The sequence below is a fragment of the Clupea harengus genome, chromosome 15 (genome assembly GCF_900700415.2).
Source record: "Clupea harengus chromosome 15, Ch_v2.0.2, whole genome shotgun sequence".
Taxonomy (NCBI): domain Eukaryota; kingdom Metazoa; phylum Chordata; class Actinopteri; order Clupeiformes; family Clupeidae; genus Clupea; species Clupea harengus.
Window position 1 is genome coordinate 22,711,444 of NC_045166.1, and position 27,820 is coordinate 22,739,263.

Sequence of the window (27,820 nt, forward strand, 5' to 3'; positions counted from 1 at the left end):
AGGTTATGCTAAGCAGGAGCGGAAGAAAGAGAATAGCTCAGTCAAACAAGAAGAGAAAACCCACCAACCTTACTAATATCCAAACAAGAAAACAACAGTTTCCCCCGTAAACATACATTCATTAAACATTTAGTGACGCCCGAGATGAGAAGCCAGTGTTATGCATCTACTAGAGGGGTTCATTATGACAGCCACTGCACGCAGGTAGGTGGTCGAATAGTGTTGGTCAATCATTTTCTTCTTCTTCTGATGCTTTTTTCACTAAAATTTAGTTGGCGATATCATATTCTTAGACTTCACCAATCCACATGAAACTTAGTATGGTTGTAGCCCCACATGGTTGATAGAAGAATAGAAGGTTTGTGTCACTGGGCGCTCGGTTCCCTTTGTGCTAGTGCCCCCTGAAGTGGGGTTGGGTCAAACGCACTTTTTGGGCAATAGCTCAAAAACTGTACTGCCAAAAAATTATGAAATTTTGATGGCAAGCTGGCCTCTAGGAGGTCATTACCCTAGCTCATTACGACTCATATGTGGAGTGGTGCCATCTACTGAATAATGCTCGAGGCAATAATCTAGCATTCACTAGCCAATATCTTGCAATTTTGTTACAATTTTGAAATCTGTTATGCTTATACTTGGCTACATTTGTTTACATATGGGCCCAAGAAAATGGCTGCCAAATGGCCAATCAAAATGTAGCAGCCAACACATGCCTGTGTTTTATAGGCTGATTTATAGAGGCACATAAAGGCTATTTACCCAGTTTCAAACAAAACTGTCAAGTAGGATAAACACATTATACATGAGCATTTAGTAGTGCAACAGCCGCCTGAAGCAGCTTGCGAACATCGGAGCTGAATTTATGTAGTATTATGTATGTAAGGTGGCTTTAGTTTCAGCTACGAAACGACCGGAAGTCATTCATTTCCTATGTGGTGTACCATTGCTGTACTGTAATACATTTTTTTTTTTAAATGTATTAAAAAAAATGAATGACTTAACAAAAATGTTAAAATATATTGCTCTCTATGGGATTAACTGTTACAGTGACAGTGATGACAATGAATAATAATAATAATAATAATAATAATAATAATAATAATAATATCTATCTATCTATGCATATTGTTACTGTAAAGTTGGGCTATATATTTCTCTCTAAAACCTTTGACGATCACTAGATCTATAGATTTTCATTCATGACGGTCAATCGCCAACTACGCTCTTGCTGTTGCACTGGAGTACCTAATTTCGGAGGTGCATTAGCCAGGCCGAACACCTGGCATTATGTCTCAGGTGAGCTTCTCCTACTCCAGAGGATATATTATAGGCTAATATTACATTAACTAAAAGTAGGCTACATTATAAACATTATAAGCATTATACTTTCAAATTCAGTTTTTTCCCCCCTATGGATATGTGCACAATGATGACCATGGGCCTACTGCAAATAACCTAATAGACTATTTTAAAAAATGAACCATGAAAAATGGAAAACCAAAGTAGAACTGATTGTGGCAGTATTATGCAATAATGTTGCATGCCCTGTCTGGGGTTACCCCGAGCATTCCTATGGTCATCTCAACCCGGGTTTCTAGTTCTGTGGTGAGCCACATTGAACCGCTGCTGGGGCCCCGACCCCGGCCAAGGGTCAGGATGAGGACATTTGTGCCAAGCTTTACTTACCATGTGCAAATCTGAAGCTCAGGGTACACTCACAATACATTTGTAAGTCATGCACAGAGCCAGGCCACTTGGCTTCACGTTGGTGATCAAGTCTGCTGCATCACATATGATCTTGATAGTGCAAAGAATGAGTGATATTAGTTGCAGTATAGTGATAGTGATAGTGATATGTGATGTATAGTCTTTGTAAAGGCCCCGTCACACCATAGCGTTCTGGTCAACGTTCTATGACGTTAGAGGAAATGTTGGTAATCGTGCATGGTCGCTGGTATAGCGCCAGAAGAGCGTTGTGTGAAAGCTGGTGAACGCTGTATTCGTCGGTAATCGTCGGTGATCGGCGGAGAACGCTGGTCCGAATTTTTTTTTTGGAACATGCACAAAAGTTCTCATGGAGACCAGCGTTCTTCAACGTTTAATTTAAACGCTGGAGGAACGTTCGTGGAACGTTTTACTAACGTTGCACGCGTTTGGCTTTCCTTAGTCAGTCGTTACCCTAGCGTTACTTGGTTGTTATTAATCGTTTACCTTGCAGTGAACGACTCACTGGCGACCTGTCAATGACCACTGAACGAACCCCTAGCGCACGCAGCGTGTGACTAACGTCAAACGAACGTCATATTGTGTCCAATTAGCGTCATTTAGCGATTCCCGAATGTCCATGCATGTGGGTAGGGTAGACTGAGTACAGTTGATGCACCCGAAATAACTTATGTGCGCAGCAATACTGAGATGTGATTTTTAGTTTGGACATGCCTAATAACGTCCTCTTTGATCCCGGGAAATTTAAGCACCTAACCCATCTCTCGAACGAAGATATCGGCGAAAGTTTTTTCACCAAGGGAAGATCTTGATTTTATCATGTCCCTTCTACAATTAATATGTTATTAACCATACGTGATCAACAAACGCAACCTACATCATTGCAAACGTTATTCTGTGCACAATAAATCTACATATTCCATGCTATCATGTTATGCAAGGTGATTGCATAATCTAGCGAAAAGCGTGAGGTGGTCAGCGGGGTACAGTTGAGACACAATGTCTCAACTGTACCCGCGATAAGCAGGTTAGAAGTCAAAGTTAGACAACAAACAAAGCAAATGAAAATAAAATGTTATATTTTTGTTATTAGAACTGTCCTATATGAATGGGTGTCTTTTCAAACATGAAAGTAATAAGAATGATTTATCTTGGGGTCCAAATAAGCAAGGTGGGAGATCGGGTACAGTTGATACAGCTTGATTGTGATATAGCCTGTATTTTCAATCCTTGGTCAGTCACCATCAATGGGTTTAAATGGGTGTCTCAACTGTACTCAGTCTACCCTATATAAACCAATGCTTTTTAAGTAGGGTTCAGTTGATTTTGGGCTACCGTAGAGGACACCCACTATGGAGGATCCAGAAAGACAGAAAGACTTGCTTGAGCCCAGCATGAAGTAGATGTACTGAACTTGAACATAGCTGAGCACTGTTATAGCTGGGGCTGTTCCATGGCAGATGGATATGATATGAAGACTCTTGTGACATGGACAATGTGTGTGGATGTGTTGATGTTTTCTAATAATGAACATTAAGAAACACAAATTCAGTGTCAAATTTAAATCATTTATTTTAAGAACATAAAACCCCAGGAATAACGCCTGTTATTTCGTAAATCACAGTAATAATAACAGTAAATCTTCGTCTGAAGACATTGCTAGTGAAAGAGGCTTTGTATTCTTCTTACTTTCAGCAGTATTTATCATGTTCTTACTTGCAGCAGCGCTAGTAGCAGAAGCCCCCCTCACACCTTTTCGTCGTCTTGGCGGCATGATGTTCACTGTTCAGATCATCTGAATCCACTATGATTTTCCAGCGTTTTATACCCGTTTGACCATAAAACCCACACGCCAGCAAAACGCTATTCTGTCGTTATTCACACATTAATCACACGCTCAACACGCTCGTCTAACATTGACTTATCGTTCGTTGCGCGCCAGTGACACGTCAGCACACGTTTGTCGCGCGCCAGTGACACGTCACGTGGTCGCTGTTACACGCTCCTCATGCGTCAGTCCCACGCTAGTCGTGCGTCAGTCCCACGCTATTCTGTCGTTAGTCACACGCCAGATGTGTCCACCTCGCCCTAGAACACTCGAAATTGAACGATTAGAACGTTCAGAGAACGTTATGGTGTGACGGGGTGTGACGGGGCCTTAAGGCAGTAATCAATGTACCTGCACATTAATGCTATGGAAAGACATCCTATTCTCATCATCCTTTATTAGCTGTAGGAGCTGTTATGGGAATATGTGTGCCATCGATGCAGCCTATCACATTAGGAAACCCTGTAACATGAAAACTAATGACTTATCTCAGTGTTAGGTCATAGCAGAATGTCCTGAACAGAATATAATTTAAAGTATCATCATTAACTTCAACTGAATGATTTCTACATCAGTCACCTGCAATCCTGTGGAGTTTCATCTTTGATGGTCCTTACAGGTTTGTGCTAAGGGAACATTAAGAAAAAGTGTGAAAAAAATCTAAGTACGCCGTTGCTCTCCCAATGCAATGCAAAGAATTTGCTTTGATCTGAGAGCACATCCATGTGTGTCCATGTGTGTGTGAGAGAGAGAGAGAGAAAATATGAGCCTTACAAATGAGTAAAAAACATAAATATAGGGCCCAATATTACAGATAGCTTTTACAGAGAGAAAAAGGTACCTTGTGCTTATGCTTATATTATGCTATACAATCCATTTAGGCAAATGTGTGAAGCCAAAAGCAAGAAAACAGCCCTTAAATCAGGGGTCTCAAACTCCCGGCCCGCCAAGCGATTCGTTTTGACAAGTAAGCGAATAATAAGCGGGATAATGTATAGTCCGGAGGTCATTATCGGAAAATAAATCTAGCTGTGTGTCAAAGGCAAAAGTTTCAGTTCGCATTCTGTGGCTCTGGATGAGAGCACTGACGTAAATGATTATGCTCAGCTCGCGATTTTTGTCCACGGTGTTAACAACCAGTTTGAAGTGACAGAGGAATTACTTTGTGTAAAAACAATGCAAGGCCGTACCACAGCTAAGGATGTATTTGAGCCACTGTGTGACGCAATTGAGTATGCTGGTCTGTCATGGAAGTCGCTCTGAGGAATAACAACAGACTGTGCACCATCAATGATCAGCATATCAGTAAACTATTTATTTTAGATAGATGGAAAGATGCTGTTTTTGACAGACAAATGAAATTATACACTTGAAATATATGTATTATGAATACATTTATTTTATAAAATAAAATAATTCAGATTTTTGCTGAAACTTTATTCAGTTTTCTTCTTTGTTTTGTTTGTTTGCAGCCTTGTTACCAACTATACAAAAGTGGTGCAGTACAGCATTTGCTTTGAAATGTGCATGTATGAAGGAAAAATATAGATGTAGTTGTGGATGAAGACATTATCCCACTATTACTGCTGTACATGTAAGTCATGGGCTATCAATGAGACAAAGTGATCCAAAAATGCAACTATAACAAACACCATTATCCAAAGAGCATCTTGCATTGCCCAGGAATTGAAACCCAGGTCAGCTACTTGTACAACACTAACCATTGATCACACGTGGTAAATTTGCCCTCAAAGGTGGAATCCACAGTATTGTGATGAAAAAAATCTGGCCCCCCACTGACCAGACTGGACGCTCATCGGCCCCCGGGTAATTTTAGTTTGAGACCCCTGCCTTAAATGGTACCTTTTTTTGGGGCTTCCCTGTTGTTTTCCCTTCTGTCTGTGCATTACTACAGTGGGAGGGCTGCCCGGAAAGCAAACCAAACTAAGTGACATGTTCTGTCTGTTGATTTCAGTAGGCCTACAATCACAGCGTGGCACCTCCACACATCAAACATTGCTGCTACCTGCTGTGCTGCCGCTATTATCAACATCCTGTTGATTAGCAGACATCACTTTAGCTGACTGACCTACTGGTTTGAAGAATTTCAACAATTAGATTGTCTTCTTGACATTTTACCAGTATACTCCTTGTTGCTGAGGTTCACATCATAGTAACACTACATACGTCACTACATGACCACAGTGATTGTCTTCTCTCTTTTTTAAATCAGATTTAAAATGCATCCAAAATAGACAAACAAGCGATTTTTAAATAACTTCAATATAAAATAAAAAAATGAACGAACATATATTAAGTATTACACAAAATGTATTTACAGATTTTGATAGTGACAAAGGAGGTGCCGTATCCGATCAAATAGGTGCTGCTCCCAAATCCTGTTTCTGCATACAAGGCTAAATGAATGATTGCGTGGGTTGCTGTTGATGTGAATGTAACATGTCTGCTTAAATTAAGCAATAACCATTAATCAAGGCAGCAAACAATGTAGTCTTCAATCAGGAGGATTTTATTTGCAAAATGCCACAGCATAGTGCTATCAATTGTTACATGCACAACATGGACAGCTAACGACTACAAATAAACTATAGAGGCAACAAATACAGTGGTATCTTTTAACGATAGTGTTCTATTACCAAAACATGCCTTCACTAAGCATACTACCAAGTGTTAAAACACACCTACACGTGTATGCAAATAGTCTCAATCAAACACACTCATACCACTTAAAATAAATGATATACACACACAAAATCAGATGCGATGGTAAGTGGCTCGCCTGTTGTGACATGGAAGTTCTGTCTGGTCGTTCTAATGGACAGGACTGTTCGGTATCAAAAGGCTCTGAGTGGTGTGCGTGTGTGTGTGTTTGTGTGTGTGTGTGTGGTCTCGAAACAAGAGGTTCCAAATTAGGATGTTCAAAGTGTGTTCAGTACACAGACATTTCTGAAAACTCCGAAAGGTTCAGAATGCAGGTTTTGCATCCAGAGTTGATTAGTCGTTCGTCTCCAAAGGGTTCCAGAAGATTTCCCATCATCCAGAAGCATGCAGGATACTCTTCATGTCCGCGAGGACCATGGCTCTGTAGCGGCGCTCCAGTCCCTCCATGAACTCCAGGTAGTTACACACCTTGAAGCCTGATATGGGCTCCTCCTAGTGGACAGGCAGGAACCGCAGGTTACACACACCCTCTGAGCAGGACACACACACAGACACAGACACACACAGACACAGACACACACACACACACACACCCTCTGAGCAGCGCAGCACACACACACACACACACACACACACACACACACACACACACACACTCTTTCTGCTACTTCATCCATTTACACACTCATCCAATCACCCACACATACATACATACATAACCTAATTATTAAAGGACCAATACGTAATACATTTCTTGTACTAAATCATAACATGAACATGTAATTTAGATATGCTAAACTAAACTGAAATAATGGCTTCTCCAGTATTTTGTACTACAGCCAGTATTTTTTCCTTTAAAAATGTCCTATCCGGGGGGGAATGTCTGCTTGTGTGATTCCCTCCTTTTCCACATTTATCCAGTACCATTGTAGGTGGTCTAACCATAGACTACATTACCCAGAGGTCCCTTATCACCTTTCATTCCTTATCTACCTTTCATTGACTCTTTATTGGCCGCAACAAGGTCATAAAACCGGGTGACGCGTTTTGCCCCTTTAAGACCGCGGTAAACCTGAAACTCGTCCTCTCTCGTTTGGTTTCGCTGCAGTGAAGTCCATCCATCATATAGAGACACCCTCCCTGCAGATGACCCTTCATCAGGACAAAGGACAACACGACGACTCATAGCTTATAGGACTTCTGATCAAAGTTCTAATCTATTTGAAATCGCTAGTTAAAACCCTGAGTATATCGATATAATACGCTGCAGCCCCGCAGTTTAATTGAATAGGAGAAGGCGACCGGATCCCTCCTCCCTGCTATTCAAGTCGACGGAAAGAATTCTTCATCCCCTTCACGACTCACCACGACCCTCACCAGGCCGCACCAGAGTCCAGTCGACGGACTGATTAAGAAGGAAGAAACCCCGGCATTTCCAGAAGCCTGCGTTCCACGCTGCTCCAAGGAAACCCGCAGAAAACATCTTGGTCGCCACGCAAGAGCGATCGAAGTAAGGCTGATATCTGGGCAGAATTTAGTTTTACATGTATGTTTTAATCTGTGTGATAAGTTTTGTTATTTGATTTCGTTTCAGATCTAAATGCAAACTGTAATTTCACAAGCTACCCGGTCTTTGACCGTTAATAATCTTGCTTAGTTCTTTTGCTAGTTAATTAGATAGGACTGTGCATGCACTATCTCTCTATCTCTTTCTCTCTCTCTCTAACTCCCTTTTGCATCACCACACGAACATATACACGCACACATTGCAATCTCAGTGTTGTCGAAGATCTTGGTATCTGAATTAAGGCCCAGCCAGGATTTGTCCTTAAGGCAAAATCCTTTGTTCTAGGCATTCCATACTCGTGTACCTCCCCCCAACTAAAGTTGCGCCTAAGCAAACTAAAGTTTCCTGTCTCGGACCCGCAGCCGCATCCGGTGACTATTCTAACTCTAGTTGAAGCCGGAGACACGATTGACTTCGCATACAGAGCATCTCTCACCTGTGCGCTTGCGCATAGCCTTCCTCTCACTTCCCCCATCTCTCCATTGAGCGCGCGACCGCGTTTACTCGCAACTGCGCATACCCACACACGCACCCGCTCACACACGCACGCATCCGCTCACACACACACACACACACACACACACACACACACACACACACAGACAGAGACGAGGAAGCCAACGCACTCTCCTCAGCCTTGCTGAAACAGCGTACCTCGTTTCACAACTCCACTTTGTGCCTTGCTCGTTTTGTTACTCCAGTGTATTGTGATTATACCTGATTTTATATTACTGTTAATCACCGTTTATTACTTTTAATAAATTGTTTATATTATACTTAAACAATTGTCCTGCCTGTTATTGTTCCAATATTACACTGAATGCCATTTTCCGCCAATCAAGTACTTCAAATACCTTCACTTTTCTAGTTGTTTCATAAAGTGTTATAGACTGTGTAGTGATATTGTAGTACTTTAGTATTGTGATACCATACATAGATTGTAGCATAGTGATACAACTAGAGCTTTCCATTGTTTAGTAATTTAATTATAAAATATTAAATACTAAATTTAATGATTATTACATTTTATGAGACTGATTTAATTAACTTAATGTAATAACCCCGGTTTCACCTACACCATATAGACACCATGGGTTGCCAGATAAGAATGCGAACACAGCATGCGACTGCCATCGAAGTAAGCAAACAATCTGGACCACAGAGATAATATTTGATTCTACCTGACCAAAAAAGCCTCGGCATCCTTCTAAAAACATGCATGACCAGACTTAGTAAAATGCGGGCAAATACTGGAGATGCATTTGAGTGATGGAGACAGCTAAAAGCCCAGAGGCCGAGTTGGCTAATTGTCTCCTGAACAGGTAAGGATTGAGCTTCAGCTAAGGTTAGCTAACCTCAACTCATTTATCACAACTACTAGTAGGGATGGGCATTTTAAGTAATTTCAACATTCCAGTACTCACATTCATACTCTGTGTCCTGGTCTGCGTCTTGGACCAGGACCACACCTGTCAAGTCTCACCAATTCTCAGCATTTCTCATGTCTCACGTACGTGACACTGAATCTCAGGGATCTCACTAGATCTCACATATTTTCACGCCCTACGATAGTCAACAAAGTATAATATTCAATATTCATCATCACTGAACAATTTATCTTGAGGCCAACCAGACCTGTTTACGAAATGCAAATGTAAGAATATGCTTGCACGTGTTGTCTTTTGTGTGTGTGTGGACGGTGGGGATGGTTCAGGGATTTTCACAGATTTTAGTCATGTTAACTTGATGCAGGACCTGTACTCTCTCTTCTCTCTGTTGCTCTTCCTCTCTGCTCCACTAGGACATGCACTCTCTTCTCCTCCTCCTCCTCCTCCTCTCTCTAGCTCATCCACTCCGCCCTCTGCCCCTCATATCAGTGGCACCTGACCAGCCCTCACTGGTTTCACTTGACACTGGTGAGGGCATTTTATAACTGAGATCTGCATCGGGCTGCAACAAGGAAGAACAGTAGGCTACCACTCCGAAATAGATGTGAAATTATGTATACGTTATCTGTTAATTTGAGCAATATGTTATCATTATCTGGGCCTAGAAAGAAGTAACTTCAACTCCAGTGTGTAGCCTATTTTCGGAGCAGTGGGCTTGTTTTCTGGATAACAGGCTGAGCTTTGGCTAACATACATAGCCAGCCATGCATCCAGCCAACACAGACAGAGTATAAAACATTCATATGAGCTGTTTTATCATTTGCAAACAATACAAAACACAGTAAACGTATACTGATCTACTTATGGTGTAGGACTCGTCGTCGCTTGCCATTGTCAAAGTTTAATGTGGAGCTCGTCTTGCGCTCCTTTGTGTAGGTTCAGTGTCCTCAACCTGGCAACCAGTGTGAGCTTTGAGCTTGGGGAGGAGGGAGACAATGCTTTCCAATATTTTTAATTTGCAATGCAGTACCAATTGTGAATGCTTCCTGCCTGGACTTCAGATAGCTATTTAAATTTTAGCTGAATTACTGGCATGGTATGTGCTCTAATAAAAAGAAAACCTAATAAATCAACTTTCATTCAGCAGATTCTGCAAGTCAGTACTGGATCAATGAGGATTGTTTTTTTTTTTAAATGAATAGAAGGGGATATTCAGGTTTAAAGAGGTATATTAAAAACTATAGCTACAATATGAAAATATTTAACTGAAAAATCATAGACAAAAGGCCTTGAATGCCACAAAACATCAATACCAGTTATGAAAACAACACAGGTTAAACATCCGTCAATCATTTACTATTGTGAATAAATAGCTTACATCAGCTTTCCCTCCTTCAGTGGGTGTTTTGACTGTTTGTCAGTCTGTCTAAGGCGAGATGTGACAATCACTTTGGGCTTAAAGGACACATCTGGAAACAACCTGTTGTGGAGGTGGGCGGTGGTGAAATACACCATTACCAAGGTTATGCCTGCGAGGTTCCCTTCTCGGACCCGTCGTTCCAAGCCAACACAGCACCATGAATCATCATCCATACTTTGAGATCTGCTCTCATGAGTCTTTGGTTTAGACATTCAAAAACTGTAAGGCTAACGATTTCTGTAACAAGTCAAAGGAAAGGCAAGGCAAGGCTAAAAGAAAAAAACAACATTTAAAAATTGTTTTGTAACTAATGAGGCAACTGATATAGCATGCAGGGCATTTTAATTGGATGAAACCAACCAGTAAACAGGGCGCTGTAAACAGAGCGTGTCTAAGGAACACATTAGGTCACCATGCACCTGGGCAGCATTTCAAGCATTTCTCAAGTAACATCCGCAGCAGCATCAAGACAATCAGGCTGTGCCGTTTGCCTCTCAGAGCAGTCAGGCTCCTGTTGCACATCCTTGAGTGGCTCTCTCTCTCTCTCACACACACACACACACACACACACACACACACACACACACACACACACAAACACACACACACACACACACACACACACACACATTCTCTCTCTCTTTCTCTCCCCCTCCCTCCCTCTCTCTATTCTTTAAGCCAATGTACAGAGGATGCAAACAATATGAAACCGAGCTGGCACAGAGAGCACTGTCAAGTAGAGGATGACTGTTGAATTGCTTGTGAACGTAAGGGGCTAGTAATAGTAAAGTAGTAGAGTGTGACGTCTATGGTGTATCTTGGGTTACTGATATGGTGGGCAGTCTGACATAACAGTGGGCTGTCCACTGAATAGGCTTAGATGCCATTCCCAGATCCTTTGACTGTGAAACCCTGGATGAAGCTGTAAATAATTGAGAGAAAAACGAATGTGATGTAACAGAGGAAGAAGGAGAAGAAGAAGAAGAACCTTTTTGGAAGCTGCAGATGGAATTTCAACACTTCAATCAACCCGTTCCATCTCAAGGGAAAACATTTTCATATGAATAAGCAAAAGTAGAGACCATTAGGAAGAGGTTTAGCAAAAACACTCCCTGATGAAAAAACCCACTAAAGACACAGACAAGGCGAAGGGAGGGGATTTGCTTTGATAGGCTTTTTAAATGTGATGCCTTTGTACAGGCCTTTGAATGTGCAAAGTTGGCCGCAAAACCTACGATATGTAAGTATTGTGCGGTGACAAGCAATTACGTTTGAGTTTGGTGTGGACCAAAGACGGGGGCTGCGATTCAACTTTTTTTATTTCATGTCTGGCAGAACAGGGACAAAAGGGACTCGCATAATGTCTTTTCTTTCTTCAGAGCCGCCTCAGAAACGACGATAACATGCATTTTCCATTTCAGTCTTTAATTTAGATGAAATATAGATAAGAGTTTTAATCTTGGATGTGCTAAAAGAACAACAACATAATGCTTTCAGACAACCTGCCCACAACAATGAGGCTTTCGTGGTTATCAGAGTGGCACTGCCTGAAAGCATTTCCCTTAAACTTTCAGAACAGAAAAGTGATGATTGTAGAACACAACGCACACAGACACCGGGCTTGCTGTCCTGCCCCCGCAGGGCAGTCATATAGTGTTTGTTTTTGTGTTTGTTTTTTCTCTTTCTCTATAACAATATCATATACTTAGGCTTCATCGATCCACATGAAACTTGGCATGATTGTAGCCCCATATGTCTGATACGGAATATAAGGTTTGTGTTTCTAGGTGGGGGGTCCCTCTGTGCTAGCGCCCCCTGAAGTGGGGTAGGCGCAAAGCACTTTTTGGGCTCGACAACCGTTTCACGGAAAATTCAGAATTTTTTATTTAAAAATAAATGTATGCTTAAAATGAACTTAAGCATCTAGCACTCCACTAGCGAATATCTTCTGATGTAAAGGTTCAACGTTCATCACTACCACATTCTTTGTACACACACCAAATTTCACAAACAACTTTTATAGGGGCTGTCGCAACTGACACATTTTAATATCTCAGGAACCGCTTAAGCAAAACAAAATTGAAATTTGTTATGCTTTTTGATATGTTTTCAACACTGACATACTGATAATGTCATTGGAAAGGCCTGACTACATGGAAGGAATCACTACAGAGATAGACCGATGTCTGTTTACCTCAATAACTGTAGAGAAACTGTAGAAAATGACTGTAAAGATGGGCGGCAGTGGTACAGGAGGTAAAGTCGTTGTTTAGTAATCAGAAGGTTGCTAGTTCGATTCCCTGTCGAAGTGTCCTTGAGCAAGGCACTGAACCCCTAATTGCTCCTGATGTGCAGTGTGCCATCAGTGTAACTGTAAAAAAATGTGTATACATTGTAAGTCGCACATATGTAAGTCGCTTTGGATAAAAGCGTCTGCTAAATGACTAAATGTAAATGTAAATGTAAAGACATTGATACATGGACCATGGGGTTAGACGTTTTGCGGTTGCTGGTTATAGCTTTCGAAATCAATACTGGACCGATTTCAAGCGTTTGTCACTGATACAAATTTGGACCCAAAAAGATGGGAAATTAGAACCCAGGTTAAAAAAATCCTGGTAACAGCCTCCTCATATTGGTTTTTACCAATTTTAGTGTAATTGACACCTCTTCAGTTTACCCAACATATGGTATATTTGTTTTACTAAACCCTATAAAGCCAGTTGTATCATATTTGCTACATAGGTTTTTGGGACATTAACGTCATCATGATCAGTGCTTTCCTGAAGAAAACTGTTATATGCAATGATATATGTCTTCTGCCCTCTGGTGGATTATCCATGCACCTGTAGGTAGTAGTGGGCCTTTGGATGATGTATCAAAAATGTCAGGGAAATCTTCTGCAGTTACTGTAAGAATACTGTAGTTACTAATATTTCAATATAAAAATGTACTATACGGAAGAAACTTATAATATTATGAAGCAAGTATTTAAGGAAATGTATATGAAAATCCCTCTACTGTCTTTGAATTGCAATTCATGATGACAGAAAGATCATATCTCAGCAACTCTTTGATGACACAAAACTTGGTATATGGACTCAGGACCCCTTCCTGAAATGGTGCAAAAGTTTTCATTTGACCACTGGGGTTGCTGTACAAGGCAAACTAGCCTACAAGGCATGTGACGGAGCAAAATATGCGCCGTCACTATAAATAGCACACTGAAAGACAGAGAATTGTTTTCTAAATAAGTGTGCAGCGAACATTATAGCGTGAGTGCTTGGTGGACTGTGAGTTGAGTGATACCCAATCGCGGCTGGAACAGCATGGCGCCGTCCTGTGAGCAGGATCACTCATGAAATACAAAATGGAAGATCATGGAAATCGCGGAGCTCACCTGCAGCATAACATGCCCCCAACCGAAGCAGAGCGCATCTGAAACGTCTTCCTTATTCACGCAGAAGCGTCAAAGAATGGACGGTTCCACCTGAGACGGGTGTTTTCTTCCGTATGGAAGAATTACATTATATCTGGCTGTCAGAAGCCTAATTAGTGTAGTTGTGCATGTGAGGATGACAACTATGAATTATTGTATGAATGATACATGTTTAAGAGTTATAAATATGTCTGTTTAGGTAATTGATTAAAGTATAATGGTTAACTCCTGGGAGGAGGAGTTAGGGTGAATATAACCTGCATCCAGGTAATGGCAGGGAGTCGAGCTTTGTCCTCTGAGGTGAGAGGATGACTGTACTAATTAATTAAGCGATTTATTGCAAGTCAGTAGAACTATTATTTGTATTTGTTTGTGGGGAAAGTTAGTTCTGTTAAATGTAGAGTGCGTCTTGTCTGTTCACCTGCCGGCAGCATCAATAAATCTGCACCTTGTTGGCTTACTTGAACGCTTTCTGCTGGTTACTGCCTCTGCCGCTCAACACTCTACTTCACATTTGGTGGCAGCGGTGGGATGTGACGCTGACCGAGACACTGGAGGTGAAGGGGAGCAGAAGACCAGCACCGGCAGGAGATGGCCTACCTGGGGCCAGCCAGGAACAGCGCCGGAGGAGGATCCACCCCGCAGCGGCGCAGAGCAGTTGGGCCGGCTTGTCCCGCCACTGGGTGGCGAGACTCCAGAAGGGGAGGGAAATGTGAGAAGGTGAATTCTCCCCCTCCTCACCGTGGCAAAAAAAAACATGGTGCCCTAAGACTTTTGGACTCCACCCCATAATGGTTGGGGCTGGGCTCACCTGATGCCAATGTGGGAGTTAATTAAGCCAACGTGGCTGTGCCCTATTTAAGAGGTGCCTCATTTGCAAGAGGGAGGCAGGCTGAGAGACACACAACAGAGAGGCAGCGGAGAGGAATGATGAGAGGTAGTAGGGTAAAACACTTCCCTGTTTTTAGAAGGTGTATGTGTTTTCTGTCTAGATGTGTGGACAGCGTTGGCCCTGTTTTATGCCTGTTCCTTTGTGCTTGTTCTGTGTGCCTTGTTTCTGTGCCTTGTCTGTGTGCCTTGTGATGTGTTAAGTTCATGTGTTTATTTTGGTGGCTAGCTATGTACTTAGCTTCGGACTTAGTGCCTGGGCCTAGTTTGGGGGCCTGGCTTGGGCCTTGAGCAGGTGCCGGTACTTGGGCCTAATCGGCCAAGCAGGTGCCCAGGGTGCCACGCACTTAAGTTCCGGGCGGTACGGCCTGAATGGTTTTGTTTGTTTATTTTGAGGGCACTGTTGGGGTTAGTCCCCGTGTAAATAAATATATATATATTTTTATATGAAAACCATCATCTCCTGCCCTGTTCTTCCGCACCGCACCACCCAGTCCAGTTGCCACATCCCCAAACAACGTGGGGTGACCGTCCGGTCCGTCACATTTGGTGGCAGCGAAAAAACTCCCAGTGGCTAGGGGGCAGTACAACCGTGGATTGTGTACAAGATGGCTTCCAGGAGGGGCGGACGCCAGACGAGGGCCGAAGAGAGAGCGCCTCCGGTGGATATGCCGGCATCTGATGGTGAAGATGAAGCATTAACAGACTTAAGGGTTATGTTTAGAAATTTCATGACAAGTCAGAAATTGCAAGAGCAGCGACATGAGCATGAACTTGCTCGGCAGGAACAAAGATGGAAAAGCCTGCATCATCAGTTTGTGCTTTTTCAAGGGGAGGTGACTCGGGACCGGCAGGAGAGAGCCACGGCAGGAAGAGGTTTGTCGGCATCGGCTCCAGTCTCTACGGTAACCAGTCCCTCGACAAGACAAGCAGGCCAGGACCAGGTGACGGGCCTGAGGATTCCCCAGGACCAGACAACCGTGCAGAGGGCACAACTTGCAGCAGGGGGTGCGACAGCAGCACACACAGCTCCGGCGCCAGGACAGGCAACAGCCACCCATGGATTAGCTCCGGTAAGGGGGACCGCAGCAGCAGCGACCAACACCGCACCATTGGGCCTAGGAGGGTCTCAAGGGATGCCAGCAACTGCCAGTACACCAGGAAGGAGCGTGGGAGGTGGAATAACTGTTCCAGTGACGCATTGGGGAGCAGGTATGCATACGTCTGGTTCTTTTCAGCGTGACATGGGGAGCCCTGTGGAAGAGGGTTACCCCCAACTTCTTTTTGTTTCTGGCTGGAGGGGTCCAAGAATGCAAAAATATGTGCAAGGGGAAGACATTGAACATTTTTTGATTGGCTTTGAGCGAATAGCCAGTGCAAGTGGTTGCCCTAGAGCAGAGTGGGCAATGCACTTAGTCCCGTTGCTTACGGGTAAGGCTAAGGCAGCTTATATAGCCATGGACTTTGAAGAGACAATGGACTATGATAAAGTCAAGATAGCAATCTTAGACAAATTTGAGATTAACCCAGAGACATACAGGCAGCGCTTTCGCTCATGGGATGTGCGGCCAGATGAAACACCCAAGGAACTGTATGTTAGGCTCAAGGAGCTTTATGAGAAATGGGTGTGCCCAAGAGCTCATTCCAAAGAAGAGATTGGTGAGTTGCTTATCCTTGAGCAATTTCTGCAAATGGTGAACAGTGAAGTGCGTCTGTGGATTAGGAAGCACAACCCCAGAACTGCCAAAGAAGCGGTCAGTCTGGCAGATGCCTTCATGTTAGCGCAGAGAGGCTCAAGACCATACAAGTTGGGGCCAAGCCGGCCATACAATGCACCAATGCCAGGCCCAAGCCGTCCATACAATGCACCAACATCAGGCAGGACAGAGGCTGGACAGACGGGGCGTGAGCAGAAGTGGCGTGAACAGAAGTGGGAGCGGCCCATACAGACCAACCGTGAAGAGTGGGTTTGTTATCACTGTGGTCAGGCAGGCCACATCAAGCCCAATTGCCCTCTTCGAAAGCCTAAGGATGGCCAGGTATGTTGCAGGCCAAACGATGGCATCACTGATTGTCTTGAGGAACAGTGGGAGTCCGTGGTGGAAGTGACCATTAAAGGAGAGCAGCTTAAAGCTCTGGTTGACACGGGTAGCAGCCAAACCCTAGTGGGGGCTAAGTGGGTCCCAGAAGATGCAATCCATCAAGAGCACACTGTGAAGATACGCTGTGTACATGGAGATGTTATGACTTATCCTACTGCTGACATTTACATGCAAATTGGAGAGCAGGAGTATCTGGTGTCGGTGGGGGTGGTCGAGCACTTACCATATCCAGTCGTGTTGGGAAGAGACCTCCCAGGGCTGTTGGAGCTGGTGGAGCCGGTGAAGTCCTGTAATGTGGCTGTGACGAGGTCCAAAGCCAAGGAGATGGAGAAAGATGGGTTATGGGATGCATTGCCATTTTTTGAACCTCCATCTAAGGTGCCGAAGACCAGGAGTCAGCGGAGACAGGACCGGTTCAGAGGGACGAAGGTCCACGAGACGCTCCCAGCGCCTGACCCAGGTGAGCATAACTCCTTTACCTTGCCACCTAACGTCAGAGAGCTGCAGAATTCAGATGAGACACTTAAGAACTGCTTTAAAGACTTATGTGCAGACTCGGAGGGAAATGGAGAATCAGCCAAGTTCAGACTGAAGCAAGGGATCTTGTATCGCCATGCAGATGGAGGAGAGCAGCTGGTTGTACCTAAATCACTCCGGGCCACCGTGTTAGGGCTGGGACACTCTGTGCCGTGGTCAGGTCACCTGGGGCAAAACAAGACGTGGGAGAGGGTTGCCAGAAGATTTTATTGGCCCAATATGTACACAGACCTCATTGAGTTTTGCAAGACCTGTCCACAGTGCCAACTGGTAGCGCCAGGCCGCAAAGGTAACAGAGTGCCACTAATACCTATGCCTATTATTGAAGTTCCTTTTAGTAGGATTGCTATGGATATCGTGGGTCCCCTGGAGCGCAGCCGGAGAGGCAACCGCTACATCCTGGTTATTATGGATTATGCCACAAAGTACCCAGAGGCATTCCCCCTCCGACACATCAAAGCCAGACAGGTAGCCAATGCATTGCTGCAACTGGTCACCAGGGTGGGGATTCCACAGGAGGTACTGACAGACCAGGGCACCAACTTTACATCCAAGTTGCTCAAGCAGGTTTATCAGTACCTGGGCATCAAAGCAATCAAAACCACCCCCTATCATCCTCAAACTGATGGGCTGGTGGAAAGATTTAATCAAACCTTAAAGAATATGTTGCGCAAGTTTGTGGCAGATTCAGGTGCTGACTGGGACGAATGGCTGCCATACCTCCTTTTTGCCTATCGAGAAGTCCCACAGGCTTCAACAGGCTTCTCCCCATTTGAGCTCTTGTATGGGAGGCAGGTGAGAGGTCCACTGGACATCCTCAAGGAGGCGTGGGAAGGCCAGCAACCCCAGCAAGGTATGAACATCCTTTCATATGTACTGAAAATGCGCAATAAAATGGAGTCTCTTGCAGAACAGGTTCAAGAGAATATGAGGACGGCCCAGGCAGTGCAGAAGCGCTGGTATGACCAGACGGCGAGGGAACGCACATTCAAGCCTGGACAACAAGTGTTGCTGTTGCTACCAACCGCTGAGAGCAGTCTCCTGGCGAAGTGGCAAGGACCCTTCACAGTGGAGCGGAAGGTAGGCACGGTAACGTATGAAATTCTTATGCCAGGAAGAAGGAAGGGGAAGCAAATCTTCCATGTCAACATGCTGAAGGAGTGGCGTCCTAGGGAGGCAGCAGTGGCGCATCATCTCTTGGCCAGGAGAGTGGACGAGGAAGAGGAGCAGGACGAGCAGTTTTTCCCGGTGGAGCAAGGACATGAGGTGAGGTCAGATCTGTCCCATCTCTCCCCAGGGTGCCAACAGGAGCTGGAGGCGTGTATCCCAGAGGGGCTTTTCACGGAGACTCCAGGGCGGACGCCGCTGGTGGAGCACCACATCAGGCTCAAGGCACCAGGACCGGTGAGGTTGCCAGGATACCGCATCCCTGCTCAGCTCCTCCCGAAAATCAGGCAAGAGGTGGAGACCATGTTGGAGATGGGCATCATTGAGCCCTCCCACAGTGAATGGTCATGCCCAATTGTGCTAGTTCCTAAGAAGGATGGAACCATGAGATTTTGCATGGATTTTAGAAAGTTGAATTCGATATCTGCTTTTGACCCGTATCCTATGCCTAGGGTCGATGAGCTGATTGATCGGTTGGGTTGTGCAAAGTACCTGACTACCCTGGACCTCAGCAAGGGATATTGGCAGGTACCCCTGGCTGCGGACACCAAAGAACTGACGGCGTTCAGAACTCCCTTTGGTTTCTATCAGTACACCATGATGCCTTTTGGCCTGCAGGGGGCGCCAGCCACATTTCAGCGCCTTATGGATAAGGTGCTGGAGGGGGCTCGGGAGTACGCGTCAGCGTACCTTGACGATGTGGTGGTCTTCAGTCACACCTGGGAGGACCATCTGACCCATGTCCAGGAGGTGCTGAGGAGGATCCAGGCCGCAGGACTGACAGTGAACCCCAAAAAGTGTGCCCTGGCTCAAGCAGAGGTGAAATACCTGGGGTATGTCATCGGTGGAGGAACCGTGAAGCCTCAGCTCAGCAAGGTCAGTGCCATTCTGGAAACCCCCAGACCTACCACGAAGAAGCAAGTGCGCTCTTTTCTGGGTGTTGTGGGCTGGTATAGAAGGTTTGTTGAGAACTTTTCCAATAGGGCAGCCCCTTTGATTGAATTGACCCGTAAGTCCAGTCCAAATCAGGTGGTGTGGTCTGAAGACTGTGACAAAGCTTTTAATGATTTGAGAAGTTGTTTGTGCAGTGAGCCTATTTTACAGAACCCTGACTTCAGCCAGCCGTTCACCGTGCAGACGGACGCGTCTGGAGTGGGCCTTGGTGCTGTGCTGCTGCAGGGGGAGGTAGGAGAACAAAAGCCGGTGGTGTACCTCAGCCGGAAGCTCTTCCCGAGGGAACTCCGGTATTCCACCGTGGAGAAGGAGTGCTTGGCGTTAAAGTGGGCCGTGGACTCGCTGAAGTACTACTTGATGGGGAAGGACTTCATCCTGGAGACGGACCACCGTGCTTTGAAATGGCTACACCGGATGAAGGATACCAACTCCAGGGTCACCCGGTGGTACCTAGCACTGCAGCCCTTCAACTTCGAAGTCCGGTACAGGGCTGGACCTGAAAACACAACGGCGGATTACCTTTCTCGGGTTTTCGAGGACGAAAATCCTTGAGGAGGGGGTAATGTGACGGAGCAAAATATGCGCCGTCACTATAAATAGCACACTGAAAGACGGAGAATTGTTTTCTAAATAAGTGTGCAGCGAACATTATAGCGTGAGTGCTTGGTGGACTGTGAGTTGAGTGATACCCAATCGCGGCTGGAACAGCATGGCGCCGTCCTGTGAGCAGGATCACTCATGAAATACAAAATGGAAGATCATGGAAATCGCGGAGCTCACCTGCAGCATAACATGCCCCCAACCGAAGCAGAGCGCATCTGAAACGTCTTCCTTATTCACGCAGAAGCGTCAAAGAATGGACGGTTCCACCTGAGACGGGTGTTTTCTTCCGTATGGAAGAATTACATTATATCTGGCTGTCAGAAGCCTAATTAGTGTAGTTGTGCATGTGAGGATGACAACTATGAATTATTGTATGAATGATACATGTTTAAGAGTTATAAATATGTCTGTTTAGGTAATTGATTAAAGTATAATGGTTAACTCCTGGGAGGAGGAGTTAGGGTGAATATAACCTGCATCCAGGTAATGGCAGGGAGTCGAGCTTTGTCCTCTGAGGTGAGAGGATGACTGTACTAATTAATTAAGCGATTTATTGCAAGTCAGTAGAACTATTATTTGTATTTGTTTGTGGGGAAAGTTAGTTCTGTTAAATGTAGAGTGCGTCTTGTCTGTTCACCTGCCGGCAGCATCAATAAATCTGCACCTTGTTGGCTTACTTGAACGCTTTCTGCTGGTTACTGCCTCTGCCGCTCAACACTCTACTTCACAAGGCAAAATAAAAAGATTGTAAAAAGAACCTACCCACATGAAATATTCCAAAATGTTCTAAATGTCATGAACAATACATTTTTATTTTTAAAATATATATATTTTTTGTGATTATTAAATTGGCAACAAGGTCCGATGTATCACATATGATACAATCCCCCCATCATATATGTAAATAGAATAGAATAGAATAGACTTTATTTGTCATTGTGCATTAGATACACAACGAAATTTGTTTGTGCAACCACTAAAAAAAGTGCAGTTGTGCTGGGTGGAGGGTATGAGGGTTGTGTGATTGTTTAGTTCTGTGATGGCCCTGGGGATGAAACTGTTCTGCAGTCTGGAGGTGCGGGCTGTAGTGGCCCGGTAGTGCCTGCCAGAGGGTAGCAGGGTGAAGAGATGGTTTGCAGGCGAGTCTCATCCTTCAAAATTCCACATGCTCGGCGGAGGCAGCGTGTCCTAAAGATGTCGTCCAGGGGAGGCAGTGGAAGTCCAATTATTCTCTCCGCAGACCTTATGACCTGACTGAGGGATTTCCTGTCCTTGTCTGTGCAGTTGACATACCATGCAGTGATACAGTATGTGAGGACACTTTCAATGCAACAGTGGTAAAAAGACTTAAGCAGCTTGGGAGACAGGTTGTTTCTCTTCAGTATTCTCAAGAAGTAGAGCCGCTGCTGTGCTTTCTTGACTGTGGCGGTTGTGTTCATCACCCATTTCAGGTCCTCTGAGAGCATAACCCCCAGGAACTTAAAGCAGGAGGTCCTTTCCACTTCCTCACCATTGATGATGAGGGGTTGAGGGTTTGCCTTTTGCCGTCTGAAGTCAACTATGATTTCTTTTGTCTTTTTGAAATTCAGGGTCAGGTTGTTTTGCTTACACCATCCTGTCAGTCTGTCAACTTCGTCTCTGTAGGCACTTTCATTTCCGTTGGTGATTTGTCCTACCACAGTCGTGTCATCTGCAAATTTGATTACTGTATTTGAAGTATGGGTGTTGGTGCAGTCATATGTGTAGACGGAGTAGAGCAGGGGACTCAATACACAGCCTTGTGGAGCTCCGGTGCTGAGGGACAGGCTCGAGGATTGGTGAGGACCCAGTCTCACTGTCTGGGGGCGATCTGTTAGGAAATCCTTAATCCACATACACAGGCTGTAGCTGAGGCCCAGATCAAGGAGTTTGGTGATCAGCCGGTTGGGGACGATGGTATTAAAAGCCGAGCTGTAATCTATGAAGAGTAGTCTCACATATGTCTCCTTCTTGTCCAGGTGTGTCAGCGTTGTATGGAGGGCTGTGACGATAGCATCCTCAGTGGACCTGTTTTCCCTGTAAGCATACTGATGCTGGTCCAGGGAGCGAGGGAGGGCAGCCTTAACGCGCTTCGCCACCAGCCTCTCAAAGCACTTGGCGATGATGGGAGTGAGCGCCACAGGTCTATAATCATTTAAAGTGCTGATGTTGCTTTGCTTGGGCACAGGAATAATAGTTGCTGTTTTGAAACAGGTTGGTACGACCGCTTTGGCTAAAGACATATAAAAAATGTCCGTAAAGACATCTGCGAGCTGGTATGCGCATTCTTTGAGCACTCTTCCTGGAATGGCATCTGGTCCCTCTGCCTTCTTTGTGTTCACAGACCTGAGGATGTGTCTTACCTCCTCTGCTGTTACCATGGCTGTGTGGTCTGTGCCAGCAGGTGGGGGAGCAGCTCCATTATCTAGCCCAGATGTCTCGAAGCGGGCATAGAAGTGGTTGAGCTCCTCTACTAAGGAGGGGTCATTATTGATGACCAACTGACTTTCACGGACCACATTGCCTCTGTCTCTAGGTCCTGCCGCTTTGCGCTATTCAACATCCGCAAAATCAGGCCGTACCTAACCCAGTATGCCACCCAGCTGCTGGTGCAAACCTTGGTGAATTCCCGCCTTGATTACTGCAACGCCCTCCTAACGGGCCTGCCGGCTTGCGTGGTGAAACCACTACAAATGATCCAGAACGCGGCGGCGCGTCTGGTGTTCAACCAACCGAAGAGGGCACACGTCACCCCGCTTCTTATTGACCTCCACTGGCTGCCTGTAGCTGCTCGCATTAAGTTCAAGTCACTTATGCTTGCCTACAGAGTGCTTGATGGTTCTGCTCCCACCTACCTAAATGCTCTTGTAAGGGCAAATGTTACACCCAGGATGCTGCGCTCTTCTAGTGAGCGTCGTTTGGCACTGCCGTCTGTGCAAGTACGGCAGTCCAGACTATTCTCATTTGTAGTTCCACGTTGGTGGAATGAACTACCCAGCACTACCAGAGCAGGGGCGTCCCTCTCTACCTTTAAGAAGCTCTTGAAGACCCAACTCTTCAGAGAGCACTTCCCGTCCTAACTGGCACTTCGACTAGTGCGTAACTTGCAATTACAGCAGTTCCATTTCTGCACTTCTTTCTTTCTTTTTTTATTTCATTTTCATTTTTCATTTCATCAAGTAGTATTTATTTATTGTTACACCAGGTTCTATTGCTCGTAGCTTGAATATTCTCTCCCTTGTACGTCGCTTTGGACAAAAGCGTCTGCTAAATGACTAAATGTAAGTGTAAATGCATTGGTGTTTGTGGGTGGGTTGCAGCTTCCCCTGTAGTTGGTGATCTGTTGTATGCCTTGCCACACTTGTGTTGGGTCTCTGTTGGTGAAGTGGCCCTCAATCTTCTCCCTGTACATGGCTTAGGCCTGCTTGATGCCTTTTTTCAAGTTGTGCCTGGCTATGCTGTACTGTGCTCTGTCACCTGATTTGAAAGCTGTGTTGCGCTCCCTCAGAAGGGCCTGGACCTCCCCAGTCATCCAGGGTTTCCTGTTAGGGGGAATCCTGATGCGGGTGTTGGTGGTGATATTTTCAACGCAGGTCCTGATGTAACAGAGGACAGCAAAGGCATACTCATTCACATCCTGATTAAAAAACAAGGTCCAGTTTGTTCGTTCAAAGCAGTCCTGGAGCTGTAGAGATGCCTCTTCAGGCCACTTCCTAACAGTTTTGATGGTAGCTTCTTGTTTTTTAATGATGGGGCGATATGCTGGAATCAGGGATAGTGACAGGTGATCAGACTGGACCAGGTCTGCGAGGGGTGAGGCCCTGTATCCCTTTTTAATATTAGAATACACACAGTCCAGAATATTTTTTCCTCGAGTTGCACACTTTACGCGTTGATCAAAGCTGGGCAGCACCGTCTTGAGGTTGACATGGTTAAAGTCACCAACCACGATAAAAACGCCCTCTGGATAAGTGGTCTGCTGTTTGTTTATAGCTTCTAGTAGATAGCCAAGTGCTGCATTAGCGTTGGCATCTGGTGGGATGTATACTGCTGTTAGAGAGAGAATTCGGAGAATTTGCGTGGTAAATAAAATGGTCTACATTTGACTGCTAGCATCTCTAGATCGGGTGAACAGTGCTTATCGATGACAGTGGAGTTTGTACACCAGTCCTTTTTTACATATGCACATAGTCCTCCTCCACGGCTCTCACCAGAAGCCTCTGTTCTATCGCTGCGATGAAGTGAGCGACCTGACAGCTCCACCCCTGTGTCTGGGATCCCCGAGTGTAGCCAGCTTTCCGTGATGACAATGACGGAGCTGTCTCGTATGGTTGACTGGGTCGATATATCCAAATGAAGCTCGTCCATCTTGTTTCCTAAAGACCTGACATTCGCGACGTAAAGACTGGGCAGTGGTGGTCTGTTTGGAGCCCTCTTTAGCCTAGTCAAGTCACCGGACCTGCAACCCCGCTTCTGTTTACGTTCCCTCCTCCGTCTTCGGGGTATGCCGCTCGGTGTAGCTATCCATGGAGACGCCGGTGTTCTGGCTATTCCCGGAGGAATCCCATGCGAGTGTTGAAAGGCACTCGTTATCGGAATTTGGCATGTTCTACCAAAGTACAATAAATCCTCTCTATTGTAGAAAATATTTGACGATTGATTTGGTTGATTTGAATGATTTCACTGCATTGTTTTAGGGAGCACTGAGCCGCTGCGACTATGCGCGCCGCCATGGCAACTGACTACTGTTTCTTTCCCCCCCAGAAGGTTCAATAAACATTTCAACTGGCTAACACTCTTTAAAGGGTTAAATTACATGTATATATAAATATATATTATGTCTTTTGATATATTTTTCAATACTGTTTTTATTCCTTAGTTTCCCTTAATTCTTGCGTATTTTCTCAGTTCATGTGATCTTTCATCTGTACCCTTTGACATCCCCACCCCCCGACGGTGGGCCTGACACACACACACACACACACACACACAAACAACACACACACACACACACACACACACACACACACACACACACACACACACACACACACACACACACACAGACACAGACACACACTCACACACATACACAATCACACACACATACACAATCACACACACAGACACTCACACACACACAGACAGTCACACAGACCCAGACCCAGACACACAGACACACACACATCTAATCTCTGGAAACCTCACAACAGTACATAAATGGGTATTGCGTTGGGTTGTTTTTATTTGTCCTCTGTGTGTGTAAACTGTGTCTGTGTGACATCCAGCAAGGCAGAATACCAGCAGGCCCCAGCACTGATTGCGCAGGTCTGAATGATTTATGTGAGTGCGTTAGTGTGTGTTTGCACAGTAAAGTATGCACATCTTTCTGTGTGACCTCATCTTGGGGAACAACTGAAGTTCTTTTACACAAGGGCATGCATCCAAATGCATGAACATGTGTGCATATTTAAAAAAGAGTGTGTTTGTGTTTGTGTTTATGCGTGCGTGTGTGTGTGTGTCTGTGTGTGTCTGTGTTTGTCTGTGCGCTTACCTTGAGAAAGACTTGCAGGTCCTGTGTCTGTGCGTGGAGCAGGATGTCTGGCTGCAGGTGTTTGAGGACGGCAATACACATGTACACCTGGTAGTCTGGCCCCAGAACGACACAGGTGCACACGTAGTGACAGATCTCAGGCCAGTCCAGGTAGTTCCAAAAGCACTGACCCAACCACTGCACACACATCTGAAACACAGAGAGAGTGAGTGAGTGAGTGAGTGAGTGTGTGAGAGACATAGAAAGTGAGAAAAAACCCCCGCCTCAGTCTGACCTATGCATTTTTAAAATATAATCAGCATTTGATGACTGAGACAGAAATCCCTAAAGCTTCCTCGGCAATGAGAATGCCCCGAGTGCATTAGCATGTGATTGAGGTGACCAATCAGCCCACGGCTCAGTTAACACAAGAGCACCTCATCACACGGAGCAGCCTTATCATCAGCAGTGGCCTTCAGGAGCACAGACGCACCGTGAATCTAAACAGGGTTGCTGCCTAAATACCAATTCTCCACGGGTTCCTGTCACATACCCTACAAAGGTGACCAGATCCAGATCCAACAAAGCACTCACGAAAGGGATATAAAATGACATGGTCCTGGTAAAAGAAGGGGGATAGAACCTCACAAGAAATCCTAATAGAATCTGACATGAGGATAGATCCACTGCTGATCTTCTCTCTCAACGTCTGAATTACAACCCTGGCCATCCATCAGTGTGCCTCCATTGCTCCTGAGTCAGATGAATGTAAACCTGCTTTTCAGACACCTTCCTTTGAAAAGGACCATCCTCTCCTGTCACTCTCCTTTTAACTGATATAGGACACATTTCTCTAAAAGCCAATGAAGGCCAGTTGAACGTTATGAAGGTCACCACATAAATGAAAGCCCACAACCATTGGTGAAGAGGATTTAGAGTAAACAGCTTGAGAGTGAAGTGATAAACTATTCAGAGATCCAGCTTCAGAATATGGCTAAATGTCACAGGGCTCTGAATGCTAATAGACTTTCAAACTGGATTTAGACCCCAATCAGAGGCAAGTCTGATAGCACACTCCCACCAAGGCCAACGCAAAGAAGGTGAAAAGCAAGACAGATAATAATAATAATAAGACTGAGCACTAATACTACTACTACTATTTTTGGTAATCAAGTCAAGTCAAGTCAAGTCACATTTATTTACATAGCACATTTAGTTGTACCAGAGTGCTTTCCTCTCAAGGTGGATCAATTTACATTAAAACTAAACAAAAATAAAAGAACAGAATAAGAGATTAAAAAGACAAAAAAAAAACTAAAATATACCCAAAAAAAAGAGAAAAAAGAGAGAGATACATAAGCGAAAGCTGCTAAAACTGATACAAATAAAAATGATGATAAACAAGCTAAATCTATGTCTATGAATATCGAATATTCATCCAATAAATGTACACCATTGAAAGTTCACTCTTTTGCTGTAAACAAATGGAGATAGATGAATGTCTATATATAGCAGTAGAAACAAGTTTTGACATATCAGTGTTTCTGATATTCAAACTAAAATAACATTCAATGAAGAACATATTTTATGGCGAGATTCACCAGAGCTACCAGTGCCTCATGAAAAGGAAAGGCTTTAACATTCTAAAAGCCATATCATTACGAAGACTGCTTACACACTCATAATTACATTGATGTGCTTGAAGGGAGAATAATAAGCCGATTTATAAATCTGTTAAACATGTGCCTGAAGTAAAAAATACATTAAATCATTTTCTAGCTAACACAGCTCAGAGCTTCAGGGTCTTTGAAATACAGAGAAATTTGAACAATTCATACCTAAAGCTGAAAGGACTAAAATGTATGATGCAATATTCGTGATATATTTTATACGTCACCCATGGACTCAGATCTAAATCTTACTGACATCAGTAGCAGTAGTTTGGCTCTATAACATACTTCATTTAATG

At 44.6% G+C, this 27,820-nt stretch overlaps 1 protein-coding gene across 2 annotated transcripts in view; it reads right to left on the reverse strand.

Annotated features, from left to right (window-relative positions):
• Positions 1-6,463: 6,463 nt before the first annotated feature.
• tbc1d32 (TBC1 domain family, member 32) overlaps positions 6,464-27,820 on the reverse strand; it is a 67,337-nt gene continuing 45,980 nt past the window's right edge. For both annotated transcript variants that reach the window (XM_031582077.2, XM_031582076.2), the window contains exons 33-34: positions 25,873-26,061; positions 6,464-6,727 (exon numbers count right to left, since the gene is read on the reverse strand). In XM_031582077.2, the coding sequence (XP_031437937.1) occupies positions 6,608-6,727; positions 25,873-26,061 (309 nt within the window). In that variant the 3' untranslated portion in view covers positions 6,464-6,607. The remainder of the gene's footprint in view (positions 6,728-25,872; positions 26,062-27,820) is intronic.